We start from the raw sequence: 24,711 nt of genomic DNA, 5'->3' as shown, positions 1-24,711 counted from the left end.
GGTACCTGGCCAGCCAGGGATCCGCATGAGGCTAAACAACCACACCTCAGCAGGTTTCTGCGGTGCTCAATAGAAACGTCTCCTCCTGAAAACAGAGCTGCTTCACTTCGCCGGCACCGTTGCCAAGGGCGGAGGAGCCCCTTTGCACCCGCCTCTGTGTCCTCTGTGTTTCTTCCCCTGCGTTGCCTCCTTTGATGCCAACACATTGCTATTGCTATTGACCGCCCACAATGCACAATGGGCGCTTTCAACGTCTTCCAGCCCTCGTACCCAACTGAAGAAATTGCGTCCTGCCTCCTTTGACGTCGGAGCTTCAGTCAACCTCAGGGTGCCTCGCTCTCACTCACGTCCGCTAGACCTCAAACCTGACTCCGGAACATTTCACTTCCTTCCCAAAATGCCCATCCCTCGCAACCTCGAATAAAATTTGCTCTCTTGCTCATTCCATCGCTCACTCACACCACACTCAATTCCACGATCCGCAAACATCGCCCCATCAGACCACACTCACACGCCTCCGCAATGACGCATGCATTGGCAGATGACATCTTCGTCGGCTTCGACGTCTCTGAAGATGACAAGCCATTCCTTTTCGACGTCCTTGCCGCCCCCGGCGGGCCATGGGACGAAAAATTAGCCATCTACGATCTGGGCCTATTCAGCGGGTACGAGGACTGGAACTTGCTGCTAGAGTGTGCCGCTTCACTGAAGGAAAAGACACCGGCCCGCTCGCAGCTCGATGCACGAGATATTCTAGCCTTCGTCCCACGAGTCAAAGAGGCCACGCTAGCCGGCGAGAAACTGCGCCAGGGTTGGGCAGCGACTGACCAGTCCATCAAAAATTTGGCCGCTTTGTTGCGGGTTCATCGGTCAGGCACCGTTGTCGAGCCCCAACCTGCTGCCATCAAACAGGAGCGAGTTGTCGAGCGAGAGGGTGTCCCCAAACGTGCCAGAGAGGACGGCGAGGTTGAGGAGGCCCAGCCCAAACGAGTCAAGCGACAGAAAACCGCTCCCAAGCCATCCAGATCTCACTATTTTGCGCAGCCCGCGGATGAGCAATTACCACGCCGCCGCACCCAGGAGCAATTAGCATCAACGTCGGCCGCCAGCACGGCACAAACCGGCACCTCGGCCATAGTCCGCAATGGCATTGCCACGCCCAACGCCACGCCTCGCAAGCAATCCCACGAAAGTGACGCCCCGAAGGAGCACACTACCGGAAAAGATCCACTGCAAAGTATCGACGCCCAGAATGCCCGTCTTACGGCTAACGGAGCAAATGACGACAGCTCCGGCGCTTTAAAAGCCAACGGCCCGCAGATAGCCAGGGATCTTCGGGCAGAGACGCCATCCTGGCCAACCCCGCGCAGCACTCCGTCTCCGATGAACTCGTCCGAATTATTGTCCCCGGAGGATTTGAGCCGGGTCAAGTTCGAGGACTAGCTCCTCCGGCGCCTTCGCCAAAGCGGAAGACTGCCGTCAAGTCACCCTTCTTCGGACAACCGCAGGCAAAGCAGTCTCCCAGATCAAAACGTGTCGCTGGCCTTGTTTCCACTATTCCCTTCCCGCCGCTTTCAGCTCCACGCTTTGGTCTCATCCAGGAAGAGTTCGCTCATCAGCCTTTCTGGCTTCTCGTCGTTGTGACCTTTCTCATCAAGACAGCCGGAACACTGGCCATACCCACATTCTACAAGGTCAAAGAACGATTCCCATCACCTGCTGCCTTGGCAGATCCAGAGTCGGCCTCCATCATCACGGGTATGATTCATCACCTGGGCCTGTCTGTAGTCCGAACAGCGGCAATACAGCGTTATGCCCGAGTCTGGCTCGAGAAGCCACCGACCGCAGGTGTTGTTGTCCGAGTGAAGAACTACGACAAGCGAGATGTCGAGCCAAGCGCCCTTCGACCCGACAGCGACGCCAATCAAGATTTTTCCGAGCCTACCGCTGTGAATGTCGGAGAAACTGACGATGGCTGGGAAATGGGCCATTTCACGCAGGGTAAGTATGCTCTCGACAGCTGGCGCATATTCTGCCGTGACGAGCTCCTGGGGCGCGCAGAAGACTGGAACGGCAAAGGCGCGGCGCCCAACTTCCAACCCGAGTGGATGAGAGTTCGACCCGACGACAAGGAGCTTCGGGCGTGTCTGCGGTGGATGTGGATGCGCGAAGACTGGGAGTGGGATCCCGTGACGGGGGAGAGGACGGTCCTCCGCGACGAGATGCGAAGGGCCGTGAATGAGGGACGGGTGGAATACGATGAGACGGGAGGGCTGAGGATCCTCGACGAGCCACGTTCGGGCTCGAGGTGAATTACGAAATTGGCGTTTTACAAGGTTTGAAAATTGGTTCGGCCGAGGCTGGATATGAAGTTTGGTTGATACCCGCACCAAAATGGGTGTAGTGCGCACTTACAGAACAAGACGACGACAGTGTCGATAGATGGATCTATACTACGAGCAGCATGAATCTAAAATTCTACCATAATGTGAAGGCCAATTAGACTACAAGCCTGATTGAGACCGACTTGTCCAAGGTTTCGTCTGTTAAGGTTTTGTCCACAACACGCAAGCTTTACTACAGCCGGCACGAGGCTCACTCTCACCTGCTTGCCGTTGAGTTTTCCCTCTTGGCTGTGTCACTCGAAAGACCACCAATCGTCTTGGACCTGTGCTTGCATCCTCTTCGTGGAACATCAAACATCCCAGGTCGCCTCGCGAGGTCAAATCTTACCTTGCAACCTATTTGACATGACGATTGGGTGACCTAGGTAGTTGCCCAGGCGCAGTCCCACGTCAGACCACTCGTAAATCCAACGGGAAACCGCCCGGGACTCTACTGCGCCCGTCCGTTCAGCTCAACCGGTCGTCACCAATCGTCTGTGACAAGCCACCGCAAGCCCTCTCGTGAAGAGTATTTTATGTTATTGAGAACCGACCAAAAAAATGTGAGATGTTTAGCCTCACATAAACTGGCTGGTTGGGGTGTGGTCTGTAAAAGGAAGGCAGCTTTGCTTCGCATATCGACGCCCCCGCATTTGTTCGTGGTGGCCCCCCTGGTCTCTGGGCTGCTGCAGGCGAGCGCGGGCCTGTTTGGCCTGCACCTTTAGCGCTGTGACTCCACCCCTTTTACGGGTGCAAACAGTGAGGGGCACTGCCGTCCGGAAACCTATGGGTACAAAAGGCGATCGCGAGACAAGCCCGTTCGTCGCCCCCGCCCTCCCGATTCAGAGGAAGATCGCGTGGCCTTCCCGAAAGAAAAACCACAACCGTTCCCTGTCGCGATTCTCACCACAAGCCCTCGCCTCTTCTCTACAGCTCTCGTTCGCAATGGGGTCGCAGATTGACTCGCAAGACGAGTTCACGGTGCTCGTCACCGGCTTCGGCGTACGTTTCGGTCCCCACCGCCCGCCCGTCCCCCGACTGCCCCTCCTTTCCCTTTTACCCCGCCGAACGCCGAGACGTCGTCCATCGTGACCCGGACGGCGCGCCACGGCTCCCGCCCTCTCGCGCTCGCCGATCCCTCTTTTGCTCTCGAAACGCGCAGTCCTTTTGGCTCCCCGGCTAACCAGACCCGTATCCAGCCCTTCAAGGCCCAGTACCCCATCAACCCCTCGTGGGAAATCGCCCACTCCCTCCCCGCGTACCTCCCGCCGCTCCGCGCAAAGAACCCGAAGGACCACCCCTCCGAGCCGTCCTCCCTCCCGCTCCCCGCCGTCCGGATCCTCGTCCACCCCGAGGCCATCCGCGTGAACTACCAGACCGTGCGCGCCCTGGTGCCCCAGCTCTGGGACCCGGCGACGCACCCGCGCATCGACGCCGCCGTCCACATCGGCATGGCCGGCCCGCGGCTGTTCTACTCGGTCGAGCGCCGCGGCCACCGCGACGGCTACACGTTCCCGGACGTCGACGGCAACAGGCTCGACGACGAGGACCGGCGCAAGGAGGAGGGTGACGACTGGGTGTGGCACGGCATGCCCCACGAGATCGAGACGAATCTGGACCTGGACGACGTGCTGGCGCGGTGGAAGACGCATAGCCCGGTGAGTCCTCCTTTTTTTCTTTTCTTTCCCAAGTCCCCAATGGGAGAGGAGAAGCGCGCGTCACGGGCGTTTTTGAGTACCCCCCCGTCTCGCTCGTCTCTTCCGGCCAATGTGCACTTTGCTGATACTGCGGCGGGCAGGAGGGTTCCGATCTGCGCATATCCGAGGACGCCGGGCACTACCTGTGCGACTTCATCTACTTCTCCAGCCTGGCGCACCTCTGGAAGGCGCACAAGCACCGCAGGGTGACCTTCCTGCACGTGCCCTCCGACGGGTCGGAGGAGGCCGTCGCCAAGGGTACGGAGCTGGCGGTGCAGCTGATCCGGTCCATTGCCGAGAGCGAGCTGCGGCGCAGGAGCAAGGGGGGCGACGAGGAGGTCGTCAGCGAGAGCGACAAGATCGCCGTCGAGCTGCGGGTTTGAACCGGGGAGCGCTTACATATTGGAATATGATGAGAGGACGAGGGGGGCCAAGGACCAGCGGCACATGTCTGATTATCTGGCGGCGGGGAAGGGTTATCGGGGGATGGGGGGCGGGACATAGCATGCGGATCAAGCCTGGAGTTTTCTGGCCATTTGCGCTCGTATGATCAGGTTGCATATCAACAACAGGTAACGAATGGCGTCACGATATGAGTTTACAGTAAAATACTTTCCAAAAAAGAAAAAAAGAATTTGGATATTGAGACTCGGGCGGGTTGGCTTAATGCGTTTCTCTTGACAGTCGTCTCACTATTACCTCGTAGGGTGCAATGTGAAATGGGTTTGCCCGCAATCTAGTGTATTGATGATGCAAGATAGTATCATAGCCAAAAGCAGAGTCAACTTCCAGAGCACAATTATCCGGGAGACTCTTTAGACCTGATCAAAAGTAAAAGGGTAGGAATTGAACATCGATGGCTGGGTTCAATGCTTCACCTCTAGACAAAATGGTCGAGATAGATTACCACTCCAAGTCGCTGGCTAGGTCTTGGGCAGCATTCATCAAGGCGATGGACATAATATTAGGGGAAATTTAATGTTGCATGGGGATTCTTGCGATATACAACGATAGGTTGAACATATCGCTGACATCTCTAAAAGGAACCTGATCGATGCCGCTTCCTTTGGGCCATACATGTCAAATCCTCTGCATATGCCTTCATGCCGTGGGTGGTAGGAGACGCAGAGAGCAACGAGCAATATCAAGTGCTGAACATTACCCCATGCACCACTTGAGGAGCAGAACATTGCACCACCGCAGCCTCCCTTCTTGCGCAGAGTCAACAGTCATCGAGTGCCTCCTAGATTGCATAGAGGCCATGAGTAACGATGCTCCCGGTCTACTTTCTCTAGCTCTGAGCAGACCCCGAGATCGGTCTCAGTATTCTGAGCGACCCAAATAACCTATCATCAGACGCAGGGCTTGTCTCATCTCCTCATTAAGATTTCATTCCTTAAAAGCTCACGTCCCTAGTGGTATATAAGGGGGTTGTTAGATTACTAGACTGAGTAAGCTAAAACTCCTTGAGCGTCGTGCCGACGTTGTGCTTGCCCGCCAACTCGAGTATGACTTTGCCCAGCGACAGGTCCATGATGCCGATCCCGACGCTCTTGTAAACAATCAAGCCGTTCCCGAGCCAGTCGCGCAGCAGCCTCGCCTCGGCCTCGTCGGCGTTGCGCAGGCCGTGGGTGAACTCGCCGACCTCTGTGATCTTCTCGGCGGGGACCTTGGCCTCGACCAGCTCGCCGGCCTCCAGGAAGCAGGCCTCGCGGCTGTCGACGAAGATGACGCCGTCCTTCTTCCCGCCCCCCTCGGCCGAGGAGAAGGCGCCGAGCGGGGTCTCGGTGACGGCGCGGAGGAAGTCGGGGTCGAGCTCCTTCATGTTGAGCTTGTACGACCCGATGGCCGAGATGTACCGGGTCTTGGCCCGCCCGCGCTCCGAGGTCAGCCACTCGGCGGGGAAGAGCCGCGCCGTCGACGGCGTCGTGCAGAAGACGACGTCGCTCTCCTCGACGACGGAGCGCAGCTGGCCGTCGCCGGGCGCGCTCTCGGGGGTCGCCTCGATGACGGTGAAGGCCACCGCGTCAGTGGCCCCCACGCCGCTGGCCTTGCCCATGGCCGCGAGCCGCTCGATGAGCTTGGAGGCGCGCTCCTGCGACCGGTTCACAATGGTGATTTTCCCAATGTCGTTCCCCCGGAGCACCAGGGCGAGCCGGAGGTGCCACAGGGCCTGCTTCCCCGCGCCGAACACGACGATGTTCTCGGTCCGCTCCCGGTACCTGTACAGCAGGATGGAGCCGAGCGAGGTCCGGAAGGCCGTGAGCTCCTCGGCGTTGATGATGCCGACGGCCTTGCCGGTGCCGTCGCAGACGGTGAGCACGCAGCGGAGACCGCTCGAGGCGGCCTGCGGCGGCGGGAGCCCCACGATCTTGACGGACATGCCGCCCTCCATCGTCGCCGGCATGAAGAGGCCGGTGTGTCCGTCGGGCCGGACGACGACGGCGCGGTGGGGCTGGTACTGCGCCTCCGGGCCCACGGAGTACGACAGGAAGGCGTCGGTGAGGACGTCTGACATGAGCTCTACGTCTTCCGGGCCGAAGCCCTGGAAGAGCTCCTTCACGTTCTCGTCGGACAACACCGTGAAGGCCATTATGAGATGTTGTCTTGTGGTTGTTGTTGGATGAGGTATGGGTTCAGATGAAGGGGTAAACTAGACGATTAATTTCAAGTTTCGACTTCGCCTGCTTGACTCGTAGGCTTTCACAATCTGGAAAACTCGTAAAGGCGAGCGTGGGTAATGGCGTGTTGTTGTCGTACGGTATATACGGAAGTTGGCCGGTGTCCCTCCGAGCACGTTGGTTGTGGGGATCCCGATCGAACCCCTGTCCCCGAGGCCCGATCTCGGATGTGGCCTCGGGATGACCTGCCGGTTCGTTTTGCGAGGCGAACCGCATATGGCAACCGCTCGTCTGATAACGGGACTACGATCCTATTCAGGTACGAAAGCGGTGGTTTTGCTTTCTTTTTCGTTACTTGCTTGCTATCATCACCGCTCGTTTGGGAGATACTGCAGCAACTCCCGGGTCCCCAAGCTTGCTGGCTCTTGAGGCCACTAACCCGCATTGAAGCACCCGAGCCAGAGGTAGACATCCTGCCAGCAACAACACTTTCCTAATTATCCATTGTGGAATCGAAGTCGCCGCCGAGTTTCCCGACTCATTTTGTCGCCGTCCAAAGATTACGAGCTGCTTGCTTCAAAGTTCGACATCGTTATTATCGGGCTATTTACCCGATAAACTCAATATCGGGTGCCCTCCGCGTCGCCAATGGCAGGTAGGTGACATCGGTGCCGCTCTGCACCAGACCCGATGCACGATTGCCGTTTACCGGTGAATCTTAACCTTGTTATCTTCTCGCCTGCTGCTGTCTTCTCTTGTCCGCTTTTTCGCCCGACACGACAAGAAACGACGGCAGACCTGATTTCCAGAGCATGCACCTGATGCATGCGCAACGGCATCAATAGCGTTAATGCTGCAGCTCGTTATGGCCGGACAGACATCCCGACAGGATTGTCAGGTAAGACGTTCAGGAACACGCCCCGCCTCCTCCGATCCTCCGAGCGGACTGAAGGTGTTGTTCTCTTAGGGACCCGAGCAACAAAGGCACTCCAAGAAATTTCAATGCCCATAGCATCAAAAAGATTACATATTCTCCTAGTTTTGGTTGAGGAACCGGCTCCCACGCTTGATCTCCAACCGCGGGGTATCGCGGGGTCTCATACCCCAAAGAGGACTTGGCAGGACGAACTGCGCTGGACTCCAAAGGCCAGTCGCGGGGAACGGGGAATGGGGAATGGAGACTGCGACAGAAAGCACCAAGTTCGGACGAAGAACCACATGTAAATGAAATGGAGACATCTAAACTTGCGGTTGAGCCCAGTCAACGTCCAGTCCACGCACGTCGAATCATCGGTAGGCGTTGAACAAGACACCACCACAAACACAAATAGGCAGGGAGAGAGTGTGAGTGAAACGATAACCCGCCCATCCCGCATCACGAAGAAATTGTCGCGAAGTCCAGTCCTGCTTCAGAATTCTGCCGACCGGACGGCTCTTTAAGGGGGGGGGGGGGGGCTTCTACCGGTTCGGACCAGCTCCGGCACCATGCCAGGTTCGCCAGGCCCGCTCGCCCAGAACCAAACCAAACGACCGGCGCCGGCTGACGGGCACAGCATGCGACGGGCGGACTTTCCACGACTCGCTCCCGGCGGCAATTTTGGGCTCAATCGTCTGCACAACTCCGCAGCGTGGTCCAGGCGCTGGGCCCACGCCCGCTGCGGACTTCGGGTGGATGAGCTGCGGACATGGACGGGCAGGGATGTGCACACTCGGGGAGTCGGGGGACACACCACACGCTCGGCCGACCTGTTCTGAGCATCTTGCATCTGCGCCTTGGAGCGCTGCTTACAACCCCAGGCCCGGGCTGTCGTGCGCACGACGCTCGTCAAGCTGCCAGTGGTTTGATTCTCTGGCCCCCCTCAAGCGAGTCGTGACAAACCCAGCGCCTCTACTGGGCCCGGGCGCACCCCCATCCCCAGAACCCCAACGTCTCCATCGTCATCGGGTTTTCAAATCTCGGGTCCTAATTTCCTCCTTGGGAAAGAGGCATGTCATAGAGTGGGCTGCGAGATGCTGATGGTTCTATCAGGCTCACCCGTCCTCGACCACCTCTCCCTGCAAGATGTATATGGCACTGGCTACCGACATGAGGCACGCCCCTTGCCGAGGACGACTCAAAGACTGGCAGATGAAGGGTTCCCTCTTTAAGGTGATAGGTTCGCCGATCACCCATGCAGTAAGTTTTGACGCGTGGCGGGCCGTCGTGTGAGTTCTGGCTCGGGGTTTTTTGAGGATAGAACCCTTTTATTTTGGTGCGGAGTTGAAAGTCCCCATGAAAGACGGTGTTCTGATGACCCCCGAGTGCGCGAGAAGGATGCTCGCTGCGCTACGGCTTGCTGTCTTGGCCGCGGGAATTATGCATTGCCAATGACCGGCGAGGCAATGGTAAACACTGTGACCTTGTGGCCTCTGGGGTGTCGAGGGCAACACTCCTATACCGTGGAGTTCATGGCGTAAAGCTGAGGTTCCAATGCCATATAAAGACTCTGCCGTGGCCCCACGAGTTCCCAATGACGAGCCCCATCATGCGATAGTTCAACAGCCAGACCCTCTTATCAACTCTTTAAGCATCCTACTCTCGGCCGTGTGACCCCCCCTCGTAACCTCCCAAATCGAAGCCCGCGGCAAATAACGCAAACATGCTGCTGGAGTTCCAATTCGGGAGCACAAGGCTCTCGCCCTTCATCCTCTGGCCGCTCGCAACGGTCTCGCTGGTAAGTAAATTAGGACAAAACAGACCTCCCCTTCCTCGCGCGCAGTCGACGCAGAAGAGCCACCGGTGCTGGCGCTGCCCCCGACACACCCAGACCTCCAGCTGACCCGGGCCAACAGGCTTTCGCAGGCCTCTTCCTCGTCGTCTGCTACAACCTCACGCTCCACCCCCTCCGCAAGTTCCCGGGCCCCAAGCTTTGGGCCGCGACCCGGATCCCCTACGCCTTGATGCTCGTCCGCGGCGACCCTCACAAGACCATCCTCGCCCTGCACCGGGAATACGACGCCGAGATCGTCCGCGTCTCGCCCAACGAGCTCTCCTTCCAGGCCCCGGACGCCTGGAAGGAGATCATGGGCCACCGGAAGGGCACGCACGGGGAGAACCCAAAGGACCCGGAGTTCATCGGCGGCGGGGGCTCCGACGTCATCAGCGCCAACCGCGAGAACCACACGCGCTTCCGCCGCATCCTGTCCAACGGCTTCTCCGCCAAGAGCATGCAGGAGCAGCAGCCCATCATCCGCGGGTACATCGACCTCCTCATGAAGCGCCTCCACGGCATCTGCGGCGACGGCCCCGTCGACGTCGTGTCGTGGTACAACTTCACCACCTTCGACATCATCGGCGACCTCGCCTTTGGCGAGCCCTTTGGCTGCCTCGACAACTCGGACTACCACCCCTGGGTCAAGGTCATCTTCGACAACATCAAGATGTTCTGCCTGAGCAACATCGCCAAGAGCTTCAAGGTCCTCGAGCCGCTGTTGAAGCTGTTCATCCCCAAGAAGCTGATCGAGATGGGCATCGCGCACAAGGCGCTCGTCCACGAAAAGGTCGACAAGAGGATTGCGCTCGGCACGCCGCGCCCTGATTTCGCCGAGGCCTTGATCACGAAGGCGACGGAGGTAAGTTGGGAAAAAGAACCCCGCCCCCCGCTTCCGGCATGGGGCCGCGCCTGTACGTATTCTCGGGACGCTGACACTCACCCGCCCGCGTAGCCTCTGACCAAGGAGGAACTGTACGCCAACCTGGACGTCCTCATCGTCGCCGGCTCCGAGACGACGGCGACGGCCCTCTCGGGCGCGACCTACCTCCTGACCACCAACCTCGACAAGCTGGAGAAGCTCAACCAGGAGGTCAGGAGCAGCTTCACGAGCGAGGGCGAGATCGACCTCCTGAGCACCGCCAAGCTCGGGTACCTCCACGCCGTCCTCGAAGAGACCTTGAGGCGGTACCCGCCCATCCCCTCCGGGCTGCCGCGCATCACGCCGCCAACGGGACAGGAAATCCTCGGACGATGGATCCCCGGAAACGTGAGTCCCATGCCCCCCCCTCAATCGCATGCTGTTTGCTTCTTTCCTTTTTCGCAAAAGAAAAAAAAAAGAATACACCAACCCCGCACCAACCCTCCTTGCTCGGTCTCGTGTCCCATTGCTAACAAACGCGTGCGCCGCCGCAGACCACCATGGGCATCTGGCACTGGAGCATGTACCACAACGAGAAGATCTTCTCCAAGCCCTTCGGGTTCCACCCGGAGCGGTGGCTCGGCGACCCGGAGTTCAAGGACGACCGCCTCGACGCGCTCAAGCCGTTCCACGTCGGGCCCCGCAACTGCCTCGGCATGAACCTCGCCTACGCCGAGATGCGCATGATGCTCGCCCGCATCGTCTGGAACTTTGACCTCCGCCTGGCCGCCGAGAGCCGGGACTGGCTCGACCACCAGGTCTACACGCTCTGGAACAAGCCGGCGCTGATGGTCCACCTGACGCCGAGGAAGATGGAGTAGCCCGGCCGGCAAATGGCCAGCAGGCCCTCCTGCGACGGTGTCTGGAGTGTGGTGGGGGACGAGGTGGTGTGGCAGTTCATTTCCATGACAAAATACTGACGGGGTTAGTACACGGAACCGCATTGGACCATTCCGGGACTGGCAGTATCAGTTCCTGTATTTGAACTTTGCTCCGCGAGGCCCCGGAACAGGCCTCGTATGGCATTCCCAGCCCTCAGCTCCCACTCTGCCTTGCGCGGGGTGCCAGGGTTTTTACGGGTTTCTTGTATAAAGTAGTTCCCACTTCAGAAACAAAAACAAAAAAATGGGTTAAAAAAAGAGATAATAATTCACCGAATTACCTAGGCTCGTCAAGAGTCGCGCAAAGCTTGAAGCCCATCCCGCGTCGCTTGGCTGCAAGAGGGATAGGTCCCAGACTGAGAAACTGCCAGACAACGGATTCAACGCGACAGACAAGAGGCTGCAGACCGGTGCCGTATAGTGCCAAGCAAGCCCAGTCAAGAGATGCGAAGACAATGCATTCATTCTCCACTCGCCGCGAGGCTTTCACGGCTTTCCTTCTTCGCGACGCGTGCATAACCCATCCACACAAAACTCGTCATGGGCTCGCAGGTCCTTCGGGTAAGGCTGCTGCTGCACTGCCAGGCTAGGGATGTTCGTTCGACGGTGGTCGACTAGGTTTACTGTCGCTCGCTCTCGTCACCGACCGCGAGTCGTCAAAAGAAGGTTCAAACCCCACTCAACTAACTTTAACTCATTGCAGCTCTACTATGGTAGACTCTAGCATTGCATCTTTGGCTCTACTTTATCTGTTCTGGTCTTCGGACAAAAAAACAACAACACGGAAGCTGGTCTAAAGCGCTGATGTGGTGCTTGAAAAGTAGTAAAAAAAAAAGGATGAAAAAAAAAAGATGGAAAAAAAAACACCCTTCCCCCTTCCCACACCTCTCAAAGCTTGGACGCATCCTTTTTCCGACCATGTAGTCAATGCTTCCTCCTCGGCGCGCGGTGGTACTGGTTGGACCACTTGACGGCCACGCCAATCTCGTCGGCGATCTTGTACACAAAGTTGGGCTCCCGCAGGAACTGCCGTGCGACTAGCACGGCGTCCGCCTGCGTGACCTGGCCGTGCTCCTCGTCGATCTCGAGCGTCGCTGCGTTGCCCTGGTCCACGCCCCCGTGGCCCGTCGCCTCGGCGCTCGCCTCGGCCCCCTTCGCCTGCACGATGCTGCGCGCCATCTCGCCGCTGCTGATCATGCCCACGGCGCCGATGAGCAGCTTCTTGCCCTCCGCGGCGAGCGCCTCGCGGATCTTGCCCGCGAGGCTGACCTGGTAGTACGGCGAGATCTCAATCTTCTGCGCCTGGTTGTTGCCGCCGGACGAGACGTCGAGGAGGTCGATGCCGGCCTCCGGAAGCAGCTTGGCGAGCCTGATCGAGTCCTCGATCGTCCAGGACGGGTTGCCGTCGTACTCCATCCACTCCGTCGCCGAGATGCGGAGGAAGAGGGGCGTGCTGGCGGGGATGACGTCGCGAACGGCCTTGATAGTCTCAAAGAGGAAGCGGGTGCGGTTCTCGAAGCTGCCGCCGTACTGGTCCGTACGTTTCTGTTCTCGCATTAGTACTGGCCACCCCCAAAAAAGTTGGATGACAAATGGAGAAGAGGCATCAAACTCACGTTGGTCAGAGGAGAGAGGAACTGGGTCAAAAGGTAGCCGTGGGCGGCGTGGATCTCAATCACGTCAATTCCGGCGGCAATCGCCCTCTTCGCCGCATCGGCGAACCCCTTGACCAGTCCCTGGATCTCCTCGACGGTCAACTCCCGCGGCGTGGCCCAGCCCTCGGTGAAGGGAATCGGGCTCGGCGCGACGCAGTCGTCGGGCCACCCGCCCTCGCTCTCGTGCGCAAGAGCCTTGCCCTTGGTCTCCGTGATCCACGGCGCCAGGGTGCTCGCCTTGCGCCCCGCGTGCGCGAGCTGGATGCCCGCGGCCTGGTTCTGCGAGTGAATAAAGTCAACGACCCGCTTCAGCGGCGCGACCTGAGAGTCCTTCCACAGACCCACGTCCTCGGGCGAGATGCGACCGCGGGGCTCGACGGCCGTGGCCTCGACAATGGTCAGCGCGGCGCCGTGCAGCGCGAACTGGCCCAGATGCACGAGGTGGTAGTCCGTCAGGTGGCCGTCCTCAGCCGAGTACTGGCACATGGGCGAGACGATGATGCGGTTGTTGAGTGTCAGATCGCGAATGTGGAGGGGCTGGAAGAGCGTCGGGGCCGTGCTGGCATTGACGGGGGTGCCGGCGGGGGGCTCCTGGGCCGGGGTGTAAAACGGCACGCCCGGGGCGGCCTTGTTCGCGGTGCCGGTCATTGTTTGCGGTCGCGAGGGAGATGCAGAGACAGGGTGGGCGCGTGCGGGGTTTGTGTAGTGGTCGTGGTGCTGGGCCGTGATGCTTCGCTTGGAGAGGGGTGATGTTTGGCCAGCGGTTTCGAGTTGATGATGGTAACAGTTGGCCCGGGGCGACGAGGGGTTTTATTCACAAGGTTGAGTGGGAGAGACACCCCGGAATCTGGATTCCGCGCTAACGTACAGGCTGAGGGTTTTGTTCTGATTTGTCAAGTATGCTTGATGGAAACACTGATGCATCATCCAGGCCAGATGGAGAAACCAAGTCGCTGGTGGTGTCCTCGTTTTGGTTTCGCTCCGTTGTGGGGGTTGAGGCAGGCGATTTATCAGCTCGGTGGAAAGTGTGTCCATCGCACTTGCTGTTTCGAACCCCCCCTACAGATTCGCACAACGAACCCGCCATGGAAGCTACCTCGCTCAATGAAGCCATCCCGGCTTTGCTGAGTAATTACGGGAAGGCGACAGTCAGTCAGGTCAGTCAGGTCAGTCAGTGCGAGCCTGCTAGGTTGAGACAGCGGCACCTCACTCCGGGGCGGGACCCCCCTCCAGTGGCGTCATTCCGAGTTATTCCCTGCCCCGCCGTTTCGGTACCGGACCAACCAACCCTACCCTTATTTTCTCCCCTCTGTGTACCTTCAGCTCTCCTTTTCTCGCAAAGATGTTTGCCGAGTTTCGTCTTTATAAGACCAACATGCTCTCGAAGCCTTCCCATGTTGTAGTGTCCCACCCCCCTGTTGCGGGGTTTTCATGATCAACCGAGGACATGCAAGCATATACATGGCATCGTCTGCCACACCAACGGCTTACGTAACTATATCTGTAGTCAAAACGGTCGTCTCTGATTGGTAAGCCCAGCATCGCAAACCCTCTTTTCTCATTTTCACAACCATACAAACACCAGACGCAATCACAAAAGAGGCAACAATTCAAGCGGTTGGGAAGAAATAGTTTTAAAACCTTGTCAATTTCATGTATTCATGAACATACTACATTAGACTACTAGCCCGTTAAGGGGCTCTTTTAGTCTATCCGAGACCCAATTCCTGAAAGCGGTATCTGTTGAATGCCTTACTTTTCCCCGAGTCCCAAACCCGCTTGCAAAACGCCGTGGAGATATGTTGAAAAAAGAACGCCTATGTTGAATGTGCCCGTAACCTTCCCCTGATTTTTTCCGGTTATCCCCGCGGGTATTGCCACGTCATGTCTGTTGAAAAGACCATCGTTCCCATCCCAACACCTAAATCACACGCATGTACACCGCACCATCCGCTTAGGCCTTGTCGGCGTACTTCTGGCGGAAGTACTTGGCGGCGTTGACCAGGTTGGTCAGCGCAGCCTTGGTCTCGGCCCACTGGCGGGTCTTCAGACCGCAGTCGGGGTTGATCCAGAGCTGCTCAGGGCGGAGACCGTTGTTAAGCATCTCCTCGATGCGGGTCTTGATCTCCTCCTCGCTGGGGATACGAGGGGAGTGGATGTCGTAGACACCGGGGCCGATGTGGCGGGGGTAGGCCTTCTCCTCGAAGACGCGGAGGAGCTTGGCGTCAGACTTGCTGTTCTCGATGGACAGGACATCGGCATCCAGCGCAGCGATGGCGTGGAAGAAGTCCTGGAACTCGGAGTAGCAGAAGTGGGAGTGGATCTGGGTGGAGTCCTCAACGCCGGCGGTGGACAGCTTGAAGGAGTCGACGGCCCACTTGAGGTAGGCCTCACGCTCCTTGCCGGAGCGGAGGGGGAGACCCTCACGCAGAGCAGGCTCATCGACCTGGATGCAGTAGATGCCGGCGGCCTCGAGGTCGACGACCTCGTCGCGGAGGGCCAGAGCAAGCTGCTGGGCCTGGACGGACTGGTGGACGTCGTCACGGGGGAAAGACCAGCGCAAGCAGGTGATGGGACCAGTGAGCATGCCCTTCATGGTGCGCTGGGAGTGAGCAGCGGCGTACTTGGACTCCTTGACGGTCATGGGCTCGTTGTTGCGGCGAGAGATGTCACCGACGACGATGGGGGGACGGACGCAGCGGGAGCCGTAAGACTGGACCCAGGCGTGGGTGGTGAAGACGTAACCGTCCATGCGCTCACCGAAGTACTGGACCATGTCGTTACGCTCGGGCTCGCCGTGGACGAGGACGTCCAGGTCAAGCTCGTTCTGGATGGCAATGACCTCCTCGATCTCCTTCTCGATGAACTTCTCGTACTCAGCGGCGGTGATCTCACCCTTGGTGAACTTGTTGCGCTGGATGCGGATCTCCTTGGTCTGGGGGAAGGAGCCGATGGTGGTGGTGGGGAAGAGGGGGAGCTTCAGGTGGGTGCGCTGAGCCTCAATACGCGTGGGGAACTCAGACTTGCGGTTGTGCATCTCAGGGGTGACCTCGGCCTGGCGCTTCTTGACGTTGGGGTCGTTGGTGCGGGCAGAGGTGGCGCGGGAGTGGATGTCCTTGGCGTTCTCGTCGAGCTTGGCCTGGACGGAGGCAGCATCGGTGATGGCCTTGGCAATGGTGGCAACCTCAACAGCCTTCTCGGAGGCGAAGGAGAACCAGCGGTAGACCTCCTCGGGGAGCTTCTTCTCGGAGGCGAGAGTGTGGGGGGTGTGGAGGAGGGAGCTGGAGGTGGCAACAATGACACGGTCCTCGCCGACCTTGGCGATGGCCTGCTTGACGGTGTCAATGGCACGCTGGAAGTTGGTCTTCCAGATGTTACGGCCGTCGACGACACCGGCGGAGAGGATCTGGTTGGGGCCGAGCTTCTCGAGGACGGGGCCGAGCTGCTCAGGGTTGCGGACAAGGTCGACGTGGAGACCGTAGACGTTGCTGATGGCGGGGAGGACATCGAAGTTGTGGACGATGTCACCGAAGTAGGTGGCCAGGACCAGCTTGGGGAGGCCAGCGCCGACGAGCTGCTCGTAGGCGGGCTTGAAGGCGTCCTTGGACTTCTGGGGGAGGTCGAAGACCAGGATGGGCTCATCGATCTGGACGGTCTCAGCGCCGGCAGCCTTCAGCTGCTTAAGGAGCTCGACGTAGACGGGGACGAGCTTGTCGAGGAGAGAGATGGGGTCAACGGACTGGCCACGGTCGGGCTTGCCGAGGTGGAGGAAAGAGACGGGACCCAGAAGGACGGGGCGGGTGACGATGCCGGCCTCCTTGGCCTCGTTGAACTCGGCAACGGGCTTGGGGTTGGAAGCGAGCTTGAAGGTCTGGCCATCCTGAAGGGTAGGCTTGACGTAGTGGTAGTTGGAGTCAAACCACTTGACCATCTCCTATTGATGGGGGGGCGCGGTCAGTATATGGTCCAAGCTTTTTTTCTCTCATCTTCATCCAGTTTATCGCTCAATGCTGGAGCGGGGGGAGCGGGGGCGGGGCTTACCAGAGAGGGGACGTCGATGCCGTCCTTCTGGTGACCACGGCCCATGGCGAAGTACTCGTCAATGGGCTCGAGCTTGGTCTCGGCGTAGCGGGGAGGGGTAGCCTGGTTGAATTGTCAGCTTACGGTTGCAGCCAAGGCAGCAGGAGCGAAGCACATACGTTGAAGAGCTGGATGTGGTCAAGGACCTGATCGTAGAAAGCGAAGTCGTTGCTGGGGATGATGTCGACACCGGCATCCTTCTGGATCTTCCAGTGGGCGAGACGGAGTCTCTTACCCTCAGCGAGGAGCTCATCGCGAGAGAGCTTGCCGGCCCAGTAGGCCTCGTTGGCCTTCTTGAGGTCACGGTTCACACCCATACGGGGGAAACCCAGGACCGAGGACTGAACCATCTTGAATGCTGTTGCTCGTCTAAGCAAAAGTGTTCAAGGTTGACAGAAATGTGTAGTGAGAAAAATTACCCCGCCGAAAAGTAGCAAGGTAAGAAAAGGATGTTGGAGGGTAGGGCGGTTGAGGAGGGGAGGAAGAGAGGAAGAGGAAGAGGACGAGAGAAAAAAAAGGCGGAGGAGGGGTTGTTAGAAGTAGTCGTCGGGCAGGTGAAAAAAACTCTACCGGTGGCCCGAGTCAATCGGTGAAATGGGCAATTGCGTGCGAAGGGACGGGGAGGACGAGGAAGAGCAAGGAGGGGAGCTCTTCCAGTGGCTGGGCGACGGGTCCCGATCCAGTCAATGGAGAGCGAAGTCGGCAAACATTTCCCACCTACCGTTAGGTACGGTACGGACAGTTTTACCACGTTGCACACAGTACGGGCACATTCACGCATAGCACACGGCGCCGCAGCAATTGGCCCGGAGTTTCTTTACGAAATAAAACAAATAAAAACAAAAAAAGGGCCCTTCCTTAGTGTCGAATCTCACTGCCTCTTGCGTGTACAGTCATTCGGCCCCCCAAAAAAATGAGGCGAGAATTCTTTCTAGTAGCGTCGAGGTGGGGTATTTGGAAAGGGAAGGAGGGGTTGTCGCAGATTGCCCTTGAGATACGGCCTCTGACACGCCTTGAGAATGCATCGTGGCGCGTAGCTGGAGACTCAATTGGGGAGACGACTGCCCGCGGGGCCCACACCCTGGCTAGGCATCTCATGGCGGGGTACAACGAGACACTATTGCGAGGAGCTTGGGACTCCCGTCGGACGCCAGCAAGCCGCCCATTGTCTTGTGTTAGTGCCCCTCCGTACCGAAGGAAGCTTGGGTGCGCAACCGTCACTTCCCGTCTGCATAGTGTGCATGGCATAGGATGTAGGATGCTGTTCCCTCGATTCCTCGCCCTTCCATTTGCGCCCACGGTATATTTTGAACACCCGAAGGACAGCAAGACAGGTACCCGACTTGGCTCGCGCTGAAGCCGCCGTGTTGCCCCTACTCAGGCCCCGGCCCGGCCGCCTCCCAATGCAGATCCTTCCTCAGGCCAGGTGCAGGCTCTATCATGCTTTTTTACCTGACAAGACCTTACGGTTGGCAATGGCATTGACAAAAAGCCAAACAAACAACCCACGGGCGGAAGCCCGAGAGCGAGAGAGAGAAAGAGAGAGGAGAGGAAGGAGGGGCAGCCGGCTTCCTACTGGCTCCCTCGACCAAAGGGCGGCAGGAACGCAGGGGACCTGCCTCGATATGGAAGGGCGGTGTGGGCGGTGTGGGAATCATCCTTTGCCTTATCGCTGAATGTGGTGGCCCGCGCTCTGGGGATACTTTGCCTCAGGTACCGACCCACTTGAGCTTACTTGGACCGGTGGACACCAAACGTTGGACGCTGCTGCCTTCTCATTTGTCGTCCACCTCGATGTCTCCCAAGGGACCTTACTCGAGTTCGTTGCTCAGTCGGGAACCCTCTGCCTCAGACCTCAGACCTCAGAACCCCCCCTCCATCGCCGGACCATAACACAACTAACTCTTCGAACCTTTGGTTAGCTGCTCTGAGCTGTCACATTGTCTTGCTTTGTTGAGAGAATGGTCGACGTTGAATCTCCTCCACCGTCCCTTTCCGTCTTCCAGTGTCTCACGCCCACGCGCTCTTTTGTCTCCCTCGATTGGACGCGGCTTTCCTCGTTTGATTGAGGCCCATGACGGCAATGCATTGTGAAAAGCTGTGGCGCTCATCTCGAAGCTGGTTCTGGCCCTCGTGCTTGCCCTCGTTTCTTTTTTCTCCCGAGCGTATCCAATGACGGCCGGCCCGCCACTCGTCACCGCTCAACGGCCTCCCTTGGTACACCAAAACGGCCTATGCTAGCCTCGACCGCTGCGTTTCGCCAGATTGATCGTCGCGTGGAAGCTCCCGACGTCAACTTTTCAAGATCGCCAATGCCCCTCCTCTGTTCAAACGCGTTGAACAAACATAACGGCCACGGTGAGAGCAACATTTTTTTGTTTCTGTGGCAATCCCCAATGGCGTGATCGGCCCCATAGTCCTAGTGTCCACACAGTTTTGGTCTGGAGCAATAGAGCGTGCGAAAAAATCCGCGCAAACCAGACTAGGTATGTCCAGATCCTAGTTCCCGGTTCTTCCTCTTGTTACGGGTCGAGGAGGGGGTTCTCCTTCTCAACCCTCCCCAGGCTCCACCTCTCCATACCCGTACATCGGAGTCAGCAGCGCCGATATTGCAGGTCGAGGAAGACGGCGCCTCTCAATGGGCACCGCCTCAAAAGCTGCCGCCCGGCCCGGCCACCAGCTGCCCTGTGCACCAGCCTCCTGGACCCTCTCCCTCTTGGGAGACGTTCGTGTAGACTCTTTCGCGGGTCGCCTAGCCTCGAATCCGCCGCCGAGGCCCCAGTTTCAAGTCTCTGCAGGCCGATACGGGCCTTCACTTTTTCCACCACCTCCTCCTTTCCGACCCCACGGCTGAAACCAACCTTTTCCTGGTAGCGATGTAGTTGACCGGGCCTTAGCATCCGCTTTCCGGGTTTCTCCAGCTCCAGGACTTTTCCCGCCCGGCTTGCACTGCCTTGGGCGATCCAAGCAGCAGCTTCGGGAGGCACAACGCGGCGGCGCAGCAATCGAGCAGGGAATGCATTCAACGCCAACTGCGGTGACTAGTGTCATCCAGCATTGAGATGTCTCCTGCGCGATGACACCCGTGATTGATTCAAGTAGAGTCGGCGACCACGGTGCGTGCACTTGCAAGCGCAAGCGGAGCTTTCTGTCAGGCATCAACCACGATCTCTCTTACGTCTTGTCCAAACCCGCTTACTGGCCACGATTGACGAGGAACCGGCCATGTCCAACGCCTCATCTTTTCGTCCAAGGTGCCCGTCCCAAGGCGGCGGCAGCAGCACTTGAGCAAGAGTTTGCAGGGAACTCCACCAAAAATAGGAGGCGAGAAACCATACTTGTGCCGTCCGTGGGTGGGTTGACAGGTCGGGACTCTTCGAAATTTTTCGAAATCTCACCAAGAAGTCCGAATGCAACTCCATGCCCCGGTGTAGCAAGAGATCGTCTGCACAGACGAGACGGTTCTTGACAGGCAATTGTGCCCGGGAACGTCAAGAAATGCACCCGAGCACCGGACCCCGGTCCTATATCAGCCATGGCTAAGCTGCCCCAAGCTTCCGCTACAGCCGTCTCCCGCAACAGCACAGCCAACACCCCTGCCGCCTGAAGCAATCGAGGGTGCATTTCGCGCGGCACGACTCCCACACCACTGCCTGCAGCGCGTTTGAAAATGACGTTTGAAACCACTGCCCCTGCCATCCCAAGCAACATCATCTCGTCTTTGACGTGAACCGCTGTCCCATATCAGCCTTCCATTAAGCTACTGGTGCAGCAAGAGCCCCAGAAAATCCCGACGAGCCCTAGTACGGCCCCCAGGCTAGCACCAAGCATGCCACGGCTTAATCCTCCTTTCTGAAACCGACTTAACATCGACTATCACGTATAAGCTTATCTGCACACTGCGCTTGGCAGACGACACAGGGGCGCTCGTGCTAAGGGTCTGTTAGAGGAGCTCGTGTGCGCCATGCAGCTCCCCATGCCAGCCGCTCTACCCTGCGGGATCTGCGTCCCAGACTTCTGAGGCAATTCATAACGGGAGAGCATCCTCGGGTTCGTCTCGAGAGGCCCCCCCCGTGCTCTTCTGTTTTCTCTTAGGCTCTCTGGGAGAGTGAATGCAACGTACGAAGTCAACGGCCTTTCATTTGTGTGTGCTCAGGTTTCCTCGGACTCTATAGGTTCTTTATATTATTGGTATTTGTCTTCTTTTCTCATACAGAGCTGGCTCAAGTACAAAAGTGCTGGAACACTACATTATCACAATGGCCCCAATGGCGAGACCACAGGGGATTTTCCACAAGGCGTCGGTGTCTAGCCCGGGAAACGTGTAAGTCCCCCTCCGTCCATCGACAGAACCGGACTCGAGGCCTAATGTCATGGCTCGTGCAGATCATCAAACGAAAATGACGACCTGGCCCGCGTATTCGTCGGCCGGGGCGAAAAGATGAAGGAGTTCCGCATCAACAAGAGGATGCTCAGCAACGTCGCTCCCTTCTTCGAGGATCAACTGGACGCCACGCCGGCCGGCATCAAGGTCACATCCAACCAGACGCCGGTGCCAGTATGGCTGCCTCAACAAAACTCGACCATCCGCCTTCCCAACGAGTCGGCCTCCATGTTCGAGCTCTTTGTCGTTTGGCTGCATCAACGCGACGGCTTCCGCCGACACCTGGACGAGATGATCACCCTGGTCAGCGACGCCCCTGGCGTCCCGTGCCAGCGTCTGCACTGGGCACTGGTCCGACTTCACATCTTCGCCGCCCGGCTCGACCTGCACCATCTGCAGGATCTGTCCATCGACGCCCTCCAGGACATCTACCTCCGCTGCGACTGGGACGTCACGCCGCGGTTCGTGCAGTACGTGTACGGTCAGTGCGACGCCGAGGCGGCCATGCGCCTTCGGAGGTGGACGGTAGCGATGGTGGCGTGGTCCGTGGCGGGAGGCTCTACGTCGATTGTCAAGGACGACGGCGGGCTCGAGAGGTTCCAAGAAATGTTTGAGCGCTTCCCCGACTTCACGACCGACTACACGTCGCACCTGCGGAAGATGAAGTCGAGCAAGCTGGACACAAGCATCAAGAACCCCCAGCTCCGCATCCCGGCGAACAAGCTCCGCAACGAGGAGCGGCAGTTCGGGTTCCGGCAGTGCTCGTTCCACAGCCATCGGGCTGCCGTCGGCGAGCGCAGGTGTCCCCATACCACGGCCAGCAGGGAGCTGGACAACTTCCTCCTGGTGCCTCTGGTGATGGAGGTGTCTCCGGAACCGACCCGCACTCGTTCCCGCCGGGGCGTGCCGCAATACCTGCACCAAAGGAGAATGGCTCACTTGGCGCAGGCGTGTTGAGAGCGTCGACGTCGAGGACCGTCACAGGTGGACGGTCCGTCCGGTTCGGTCAACCCAAACAACAACAAAAAAGACAAAAACACCTACCCCGATTTTAATTATTCGGCGTTGTCTCGTCATCATCTCTCTCATCTTCTCAGAGTTCTTCAATTTCATTAACGACGCGCCTCGGACATCCGTTGGCCATGAAGACTCCGAAGCCGTCTTTGGGCTTCGACGCCTGGCGGAAGGCGACGCGACTGCGTCCCGGGCCCGCCAGCTCGAAGACGAAGCTGCCGCTGCCGTCGCACTGGCCGAGGTCGATGGACTGCGTTCCAGGTCTGACCTGGACGGTGCCCAGAAGATTCTGCTTCTGTCGGACGGAGTCGTCGCTGTCGTCGGCGGGGACCCGGAACACCCTCATGGCGGTAGCGCCTTCGCGCTGGATCAGCTCCCAGACCTCGGGGTCCTCGGGCATGGTGAACTGCAGCCTGCACTCGGTGGACTCCTGTCCTTGGACGCCGCCAAAAGTGACCAGCTGGGCGACCCTGTTCGCCTTTTTTCCTATGTAACGTTTGAGCACTCATTTTTTTTCTCTCCCATGTTTTGAGAAGGAGGGCGGAAAACGGCAAGAGGATATGTATAGAGAGAGAGAGAGAGAGAGAGAGAGAGAGAGAGAGAGAGAGAGAGAGAGAGAGAGAAGGATTTCCTACCTGTGGCGTCAATATCTTGATTGACGTAGAAAAAGGCGGACGGATCCTCCTGCTCAAAAGGTTGATCCTGCAGGAGCCACGTCAAGGACGTCGGGGCCTCGATGTGGGCGCATTCCGTCGCCGACTGCTGCTGGTCGGACGGCGCTCTGCCAAAGGCGGCTCCGGTGATGGACAGGACGTGGGTGAGGACGACGCTTAGACGAGCCATTATTTTGAATGTATATAATTCAATTACCGAGGGGGGGAGAGGGCGGAATGTCCCTCTAGTTTTTTTTTCCCTTCAATAAACACTAGATGTTGCTTGTTGGAATATTTTCTGCCCCTTTTTGCTTCTGTGATTCTATTACGCTGCTGAATATTACGCTGCTGGTTTCCCTGGGGCGAGATTCGCGATATGCAGCGAAGTTACGGGTAAGTGGATGGCGGCTGGCGGCTGGTGGTAAGCGGCGAGCGGCGGTGGCAGACACGGCCGAGATGGATCCAGAGTCGAACGTTCAAGAAGATGCCGTGAACCGAAGCCGGGTGCTGATTGTTTAATCCTCGCGGAATATACGGATGCTCGGGAATAGGACACAGAGAACCGGGGGGGAGGGGGAGAGAAACACGGGGAAACGAAACAAGTCGAAGGGGGGAGGAGAGGGTGGTGCGGTCCGACACGATATTATACTCGTCGGTCACACACACGCATAGGCATAGGCATACATGGACGTGGACAATACACACACGAGCCATACCGGCACTCTTGCTCTCACTCTCTCACACACACATAAAAAGTAAGCGGCGGCAGCCAACCGGGCGGCCGGGGGGCGTGGGAAAAAAAAGGGGACGATGTGTGCGCGTGTGTGGTACACTGGGAGCTTGGACACCTCTTTTTTTTAAGCTGGCCCTACTGGCTCGCCTTTTTTTTATTCGTCTTTCCTTTCTTGTATTGGGTTTTCCCGATTTTCACCTGAACCGAGACTTGACACGAGGGTGACACCGCTTTGGCTTTGGGCCCTGTTTTGTTCACCCGCCTGACGAACACAGTGGTGCTGGGTCCCAAACCTCTTTCTCTCTCGAGGGCTGACGAGCTGTCTTTGGTGCTGGGCTTGTACATGTTCGCTCCTCCCTCCTTACATTCCATAGTAGTAGTACGTTGCTCTTCCTCGTCCCCCAGTTCCCGGAAACAGCGATTTCCAATTGGGGAGGGGACTGGGGGGGGAGCGCCAATGGGGCGTGCAGGGCGGCCAACATTAACTGCATGTAGGTAAGACAAGTGGGCGCCCACCCCCGGAGGCCGGGCTTTTTTCAGGCTTCAGGCTTCAGGCTTCAGGGCAGTGGTGTGGTAGTGGGTTGGGTTGGGGGAGTGCTAGGACCGCCAAAAGTCTAGGTAGTTGGTTCGGAGGGGCGGCTCTCTCTCTCTCTCTGTCTCTGTCTCGCTCTCATTTTTGTCCCATGTTTTTCCCCCTTTGGGAAAAGGGCCCTTAGCTTTTTTGCTCTTGCACTGGAATGCTACGTTTTTGGTTTTGGTTTTGGTTTTGTGTCTGAATTTTGCGCATACTTTCCCGACCGTCCGTCACCCCCCCTCCCCTCCTCGGGTTTGAGGCGAGTTACCGACATTGGACCAAAAAAAAAACGACGACGCGGTTTCCGGGAGACGAGACGGGGCGGGCGTGTTGACGATGGGCTCGGCAGGAGGGGAGAAATGA

General features: G+C 58.2%; 8 protein-coding genes across 8 annotated transcripts; 4 read left to right on the top strand and 4 right to left on the bottom strand.

The window, feature by feature from the left end:
* Nucleotides 1-522: 522 nt before the first annotated feature.
* EsH8_I_000839 (uncharacterized protein) lies at nucleotides 523-2,312 on the top strand (the record flags this gene model as incomplete). Its single annotated transcript, XM_083268252.1, has 2 exons — nucleotides 523-1,258; nucleotides 1,321-2,312. 2 exons carry the CDS (start codon nucleotides 523-525, stop codon nucleotides 2,310-2,312), a joined length of 1,728 nt encoding a protein of 575 aa, XP_083118690.1.
* Nucleotides 2,313-3,170: 858 nt separating this feature from the next.
* Nucleotides 3,171-4,464, top strand: EsH8_I_000838 (pyroglutamyl-peptidase I; the record flags this gene model as incomplete). The annotated part of the gene is made up of 3 exons (XM_083268251.1): nucleotides 3,171-3,386; nucleotides 3,584-4,042; nucleotides 4,183-4,464. 3 exons carry the CDS (start codon nucleotides 3,171-3,173, stop codon nucleotides 4,462-4,464), a joined length of 957 nt encoding a protein of 318 aa, XP_083118689.1.
* A 1,073-nt stretch (nucleotides 4,465-5,537) lies between these two features.
* On the bottom strand, nucleotides 5,538-6,674 carry EsH8_I_000837 (uncharacterized protein; the record flags this gene model as incomplete). Its single annotated transcript, XM_083268250.1, has 1 exon — nucleotides 5,538-6,674. One exon carries the CDS (start codon nucleotides 6,672-6,674, stop codon nucleotides 5,538-5,540), a length of 1,137 nt encoding a protein of 378 aa, XP_083118688.1.
* A 2,667-nt stretch (nucleotides 6,675-9,341) lies between these two features.
* Nucleotides 9,342-11,195, top strand: EsH8_I_000836 (cytochrome P450; the record flags this gene model as incomplete). Its single annotated transcript, XM_083268249.1, has 4 exons — nucleotides 9,342-9,416; nucleotides 9,535-10,314; nucleotides 10,408-10,722; nucleotides 10,869-11,195. The coding sequence occupies 4 exons, from the start codon at nucleotides 9,342-9,344 to the stop codon at nucleotides 11,193-11,195; spliced, it is 1,497 nt and encodes a 498-aa protein (XP_083118687.1).
* Nucleotides 11,196-12,179: 984 nt separating this feature from the next.
* Nucleotides 12,180-13,558, bottom strand: EsH8_I_000835 (NADH:flavin oxidoreductase/NADH oxidase; the record flags this gene model as incomplete). The annotated part of the gene is made up of 2 exons (XM_083268248.1): nucleotides 12,180-12,800; nucleotides 12,872-13,558. The coding sequence occupies 2 exons, from the start codon at nucleotides 13,556-13,558 to the stop codon at nucleotides 12,180-12,182; spliced, it is 1,308 nt and encodes a 435-aa protein (XP_083118686.1).
* A 1,306-nt stretch (nucleotides 13,559-14,864) lies between these two features.
* On the bottom strand, nucleotides 14,865-17,340 carry EsH8_I_000834 (5-methyltetrahydropteroyltriglutamate-homocysteine S-methyltransferase; the record flags this gene model as incomplete). Its single annotated transcript, XM_083268247.1, has 3 exons — nucleotides 14,865-16,844; nucleotides 16,952-17,053; nucleotides 17,110-17,340. 3 exons carry the CDS (start codon nucleotides 17,338-17,340, stop codon nucleotides 14,865-14,867), a joined length of 2,313 nt encoding a protein of 770 aa, XP_083118685.1.
* Nucleotides 17,341-21,249: 3,909 nt separating this feature from the next.
* EsH8_I_000833 (uncharacterized protein) lies at nucleotides 21,250-22,331 on the top strand (the record flags this gene model as incomplete). The annotated part of the gene is made up of 2 exons (XM_083268246.1): nucleotides 21,250-21,314; nucleotides 21,377-22,331. The coding sequence occupies 2 exons, from the start codon at nucleotides 21,250-21,252 to the stop codon at nucleotides 22,329-22,331; spliced, it is 1,020 nt and encodes a 339-aa protein (XP_083118684.1).
* A 136-nt stretch (nucleotides 22,332-22,467) lies between these two features.
* On the bottom strand, nucleotides 22,468-23,231 carry EsH8_I_000832 (uncharacterized protein; the record flags this gene model as incomplete). The annotated part of the gene is made up of 2 exons (XM_083268245.1): nucleotides 22,468-22,874; nucleotides 23,024-23,231. The coding sequence occupies 2 exons, from the start codon at nucleotides 23,229-23,231 to the stop codon at nucleotides 22,468-22,470; spliced, it is 615 nt and encodes a 204-aa protein (XP_083118683.1).
* Nucleotides 23,232-24,711: the final 1,480 nt, after the last annotated feature.

This window comes from Colletotrichum jinshuiense, chromosome 1 (assembly GCF_051148585.1).
Source record: "Colletotrichum jinshuiense chromosome 1, complete sequence".
Classification (NCBI taxonomy): Eukaryota; Fungi; Ascomycota; class Sordariomycetes; order Glomerellales; family Glomerellaceae; genus Colletotrichum; species Colletotrichum jinshuiense.
Note: the sequence above shows the minus strand (reverse complement) of the source record. Positions and strands in the feature narration are given on the sequence as shown.